Genomic DNA, 5,663 nt, shown 5'->3' with positions numbered 1-5,663 from the left:
GGTTTCACCGTGTTAGCCAGGATGGTCTTGATCTCCTGACCTCGTGATCCGCCCGTCTCAGCCTCCCAAAGTGCTAGGATTACAGGCTAGAGCCACCACGCCCGGCCTTGGCCTACATTCTTGATAAGCCAAATTATTCATTACTTTTCAGCCAAGCAAGGCTTTTTTTTTTTTTGACAAAGAGTCAAAAAAAAAGGCTGGAGTGCAGTGGCGCGATCTCAGCTCCCAGCAAGCTCTGCCTCCCAGGTTCACGCCATTCTCCTGCCTCAGCCTCCTGAGTAGCTGGGACTACAGGCACCCACCACCACGCCCAGCTAATTTTTTTGTATTTTTAGTAGAGACGGGGTTTCACCGTGTCAGCCAGAATGGTCTCGATCTCCTGACCTCGTGATCTGCCCATCTCGGCCTCCCAAAGTGCTGGGATTATAGGCATGAGCCACCGCACCCAGCCCAAGCAAGGCTATATTTTAACTTTTTATTATATTGCAATATAATACACATATGGAAAAGTAAAATTTTTTTTTTTTTTTTCGAGACAGAGTCTCACTCTGTCACCCAGGCTGGAGTACAGTGATACCATCTCCGCTCACTGCAACCTCCACCTCCCAAATTCAAATGATTCTTATGCCTCAGCCTCCCAAGTAGCTGGGATTATAGGCACCCACCACCATGCCCAGCTAATTTTTTGTATTTTCAGTAGAGACGAGGTTTTACCATGTTGACCAGGCTGGTCTTGAACTCCTGGCCTTAAGCCATCTGCCCGCCTCGGCTTCCCAAAGTGCTGTGATTACAAGCGTGACCCACTGTGCCCAGCCTAAAGTACAAATATCTTAAGTGTACAGCTTGGTGAATTTTTAAAAAGCTGAACACGCTTGTATAACCAGCATTATTTAGAAACATCACATTACCAGGACTACAGAGCCCCACTTCCTCCAGTCACTTCCTTCCCCAAGAGTCACCACTTTTCTGACTTCTAGTAACACAGTTTTACCTTTGTACTTTATGTAAATAAGCCAAAGGTTTTTTTGTTTCGGTTTTGGGTTTTGTTTTGTTGGGTTTGGTTTTGGGTTTTGTCTTGCTGTGGAGGTTTCCTGTCTCTGAGGATGCCCATACTCTCTTCAGCCAGAAAACATGAGCCAGTTTAGGTTTTGGGTACTCTACAGAAGTAAACCATTTATTCCTTCCTTCCACACTCCTCCCAGACCAATCATGAGTAGAGGTAGGTTTGTGGGTTTCCTGCTGTCTTACCACCACCAGTAATGGGTGTCATTCTTTTAATCAACAGGCTCCTGGGTGTCTTGCAAAGGGTGACTGTACCTCTGCTATCACAGTGATTACTGTTCCGCGTGGCTTGGGTGATTTCTAGTTAAAACAGATGCTTTCGGCCAGGCTCTGTGGCTCACGCCTGTAATCCCAGCACTTTGGGAGGCCGAGGCGGGCGGATCACGAGGTCAGGAGATCAATAGCATCCTGGCTAACACGATGAAACCTGTCTCTACTAAAAATACAAAAAAATTAGCCAGTCATGATGGCAGACGCCTGTGGTCTCAGCTACTCAGGAGGCTGAGGCAGGAGAATGGCATGAACCTGGGAGGCAGAGCTTGCAGTGAGCCAAGATCGCGCCACTGCACTCCAACCTGGGTGACAGAGCGAGACTCTATCTCAAAAAAAAAAAAACAAAAAACACATACTCTCCAGCAGCGGGCACAGTGGCTCACGCCTGTAATCCCAGCACTTTGGGAGGCCGAGACGGGTGGATCACAAGGTCAGGAGATCGAGACCATCCTGGCTAACACGGTGAAACCCTGTCTCTACTAAAAAAAAAATACAAAAAACTAGCCGGGCGAGGTGGCGGGCGCCTGTTGTCCCAGATACTCGGGAGGCTGAGGCAGGAGAATGGCGTAAACCCGGGAGGCGGAGCTTGCAGTGAGCTGAGATCTGGCCACAGTACTCCAGCCCGGGTGACAGAGCGAGACTCCGTCTCAAAAAAAAAAAAAAATAAAAAAATTAGCTGGGTGTGGTGACATGTGCCTGTAGTCCCAGCTACTCAGGAGGCTGAGGCAGGAGAATCTCTTGAACCCGGGAGGCAGAGGTTGCAGTGAGCCAAGATCTTGCCACTGCACTCCAGCCTGGGCAACAGAGAGAGACTCCAGTCTAGGTGACACAGCAAGACTCCATCTCAAAAGAAAAAAAACTACAAAAATTAGCCGGGCATGGTGGCACGTGCCTCTAGTCCCAGCTACTCGGGAGGCTGAGGCAGGAGAATCTCTTGAACCTGGGAGGCGGAGGTTACAGTGAGCTGAGATCGCTCCACTGCACTCTAGCCTGGGCAACAGAGCAAGACTCCATCTCAAAACAAACAAACAAACAAAACAGATGCTCTCCAAAGTTTATTCCAGCCCTGAGATTCTGACACTGAAGAGGGTGGATTGGGAAACTATGAGAAAATAGGCTCGATCCAAAGCCAAAGTTTGATTTTGGTTTTCCCCATGAAACCCCCTCACCATCTCTCCACTGCAGCAGAGATACTATTGCAGCAGTCTCCTAACTGACCCCCATATTCCAGGTGTGCCGCCTTCCAATTCATCCTCACACAGCCAGCCAGAAAAATCTGTCCAAAATGGAAATCTGCCTACTTCTTACTCCCCTGCTTCCAGTTTTTTCTGATGTTCCATTGCCTGGAAGAGAAAGTGCCAGCCCTTTAGGAGCAATACACACCCTGAGGTACCTGTCTCCTGCCCACCTTTTTTTTTGTCCCTAGAGACATGGTCTCACTGTGTCACCCAGGCTGGAGTGCAGCGGTCATCATAGCACACTGCAGCCTTGGCTCCTGGTGATTGCTGCAATCACTGGGTGGTAATCAAGCAATCATCCTGCCTTAGCCTCCCAAGTAGCTGGGACTACAAGTGTCCACCACTATGCCCAGTTAATTTGAAAAAAAATTTTTAGAGACAGGGTCACGCTATGTTGTCTAGGCTGGTCTTAAACTCTTGACCTCAAGAGATCCTCCTGCCTCAGCCTCCCGAGTAGCTAGGATAACAAGCACAAGTCACCACACTCGGCTCCCTGCCTTCCTCCTTAGTTTACTTCCCATACACCTGCCTCTTTAGTGTCCAGCAATACCTAACTGCCTACTTGTAGTTCCCTAGCAACCACACTGCGTCCTGCCTGTACTCTTGCTTATGCTACTTCTCCCTGGAATGCCTCCCCCATCTGCCCTTCACTTGGCCAGTTGCTGCCAATCCTGTGAGATTCTACTCAGGAGTCGCTTCCAGGAAGCCTTTACTGTCTGTCCTTGCATCACCCTCAGTCAGGGTGGGAGATTCTTCCTCTGTGCCCCCATAGCATCCTCTGTTTACCCCACACTGTGGTAATAATGTATCTCTCCTACAACCCGGGAGTATTTCAAGGGACAAAGCTCAAAGCTCATTTATCTCCTTGTTCTAAACAGTTGGCACAAGACCTGGCATATACTATATTTTCATTAAACTTTTGTCACACTACACTGAACTGTCACTGAGTTGCAGTCAGTAATATCAAGGAAGGAATAAACTATAAGATAAGAGAATTGAGTTTGGCTGTGAGAATGTCTGGGCTTTGGAATCCACTTTGTGTGGACAATGGAATTTTCTCAGTGGCATTGTTCCTAGGCCAACACTTATCCCTGTTGTGTTTGCCTCTTCCTCTAGGCAATGGCGAGCTGAGCAATAAAGAATTTGTTTCCATCATGAAGCAACGGCTGATGAGAGGCCTGGAAAAGCCTAAAGACATGGGTTTCACTCGCCTCATGCAGGCCATGTGGAAATGTGCACAGGAAACTGCTTGGGACTTCGCTTTACCCAAACAGTAACCCCACACTGCAAGAGGGGACCTCTCCACCCCCAGTACCCTGGATCCCCTCCGCAGAGTCTTGGCAGAGCCCTTTGTGCTGCTACTTCTGGAAGTAGTGACCCTTCCTCCCGGGGATGACCTCAGGACTGTGTCGGTTTCCCCTCTTTACCCTTCCCCGTCCCCGTGTTCTGCTGGGCTCTGATTCTGCCCGATTATCCCCATAGGTTCTCAAAAACATGAACAAGTCTGAAAAGCTCAGACATTTGTCAGCCTAAACAGTACTACCCATTCAAGCACCCGGTGGATAAAGAATGCAGGGAACCATCCACACACCTGCCAACCCTGGGAAGCATGCAGTTCTCAAATCGTTTTTGCTATGGATTTATATTAACGAGAACATTCCTTGCTTTCCCTCCTGCTGGTATTTTAAAGCCACAAGTAGGGAAGATACCTGGCAGGCAGAAAGAAGTCTGTGATGATAAATGAGGATGAGGGTGACCTAGGCACCCTACGCTAGCAGGAGAAGCCTGCGCCCCAGGAAGGATCTGTGTTAGTCCCTGGGATGGCTCCGAGGTCTGCTCTAGGAAGGCAGCATGCTCAGTGGGAACACAGCAAGATTCAGAATTTAAAGTAGTTGCTTCATGGCTCTCTGCACTCCCTTTTCTTCCTCGCAGCCTCCCTAAGATGACTCCAGTGTGACTCTGTGCTTAGTGAGCAATAGTGATTGAGCTCATGTTCCCTGCAAGTGCCGCTTCCCCTCCAGGATGGGCCTCTAAAGCTGAGGCCTGGCCGGGAGCCTGTTTGCCCTCTGTCTTAAACAAACACTTGTAAAATACCACTTTAATTATAACCGTTTGCAATAAGCATCCCCAAAGTTCCCTGTCTTCTTTATTTTAGGGTCCTCTAGGCCCTTTTCATTTTATATCTCCACTGGGTTTAAGATTTTGCTGGAAGCAGACCTGTTTTCTTTCTACCAGAGTCTGGTTCTTTCTGATGAAGAGCAACTTTAGGCACAGACAAAAAGTGAGGGCTTTTGGAGGTTAATGGTGGCATTGTCCCTGCACAGTTTGGTTAGCATTTCATTCTGGGCCAAGCTGCACAGTCCTTGCTTATTCATGCCCCACAGTAAGGAACTAAGATGGGGAGTATGTGAGGAATCATCTAGTATGGTGGACCTAAGTTTTGTGGGGTTTTTTGTTTTTGCTTTTGTTTTGAGACAGGGTCTCGTTCTGCAACCCAAGCTGGAATGCAGTGGCACAATCCCAGCTCACCATAACCTCCGCCTCCCAGGCTCAAGCCATCCTCCCACCTAGGCCTCCTGAGTAGCTGGGAGTATACGTGCACGCCACCACAACTGGCTAATTTTTGTATTTTTTATAGAGACAGAGTTTCGCCACGTTGCCCTAAGCCTTTCACCATGAGGACCTAAGTTTTAAGAACCATAACAACCAGCCGGGCGCGGTGGCTCACACCTGTAATCCCAGCACTTTGGGAGGCTGAGGCTGGCAGATCATGAAGTCAGGAGTTCGAGACCAGCCTGACCAACATGGTGAAACCCTGTCTCTACTGAAAATACAAAAATTAGTCGGGCGCAGTGGCAAGTGCCTGTAGTCCCAGCTACTCAGGAGGCGGAGGCAGGAGGATCACTTGGACCTGGGAGGCAGGAGGTTGCAATGAGCCGAGATCACACCATTGCACTCCAGCCTAGGTGACAGAGCAAGACTCTGTCTCAAAAGAAAAAAAAGAACCGTAACAACCAGTGTAGTGGACCCAGTTTTGCCACTAACTCTGTGTGCTCTTGAGCAAGCCATTTCCCACCTGTTTCCGCATCT

At 48.8% G+C, this 5,663-nt stretch overlaps 1 protein-coding gene across 5 annotated transcripts in view; it reads left to right on the top strand.

The window, feature by feature from the left end:
- The window catches only part of MICU1 (mitochondrial calcium uptake 1), a 285,211-nt gene extending 280,502 nt beyond the window's left edge, over nucleotides 1-4,709 (top strand). For all 5 annotated transcript variants that reach the window (XM_011927810.1, XM_011927803.1, XM_011927818.1 and 2 more), the window contains one exon: nucleotides 3,690-4,709. In XM_011927810.1, the coding sequence (XP_011783200.1) occupies nucleotides 3,690-3,850 (161 nt within the window). In that variant the 3' untranslated portion in view covers nucleotides 3,851-4,709. The remainder of the gene's footprint in view (nucleotides 1-3,689) is intronic.
- Nucleotides 4,710-5,663: the final 954 nt, after the last annotated feature.

The sequence above is a fragment of the Colobus angolensis genome, unplaced genomic scaffold, assembly GCF_000951035.1.
Source record: "Colobus angolensis palliatus isolate OR3802 unplaced genomic scaffold, Cang.pa_1.0 Scaffold12, whole genome shotgun sequence".
Taxonomy (NCBI): domain Eukaryota; kingdom Metazoa; phylum Chordata; class Mammalia; order Primates; family Cercopithecidae; genus Colobus; species Colobus angolensis.
This window is presented reverse-complemented; position numbering and strand designations above follow the sequence as displayed.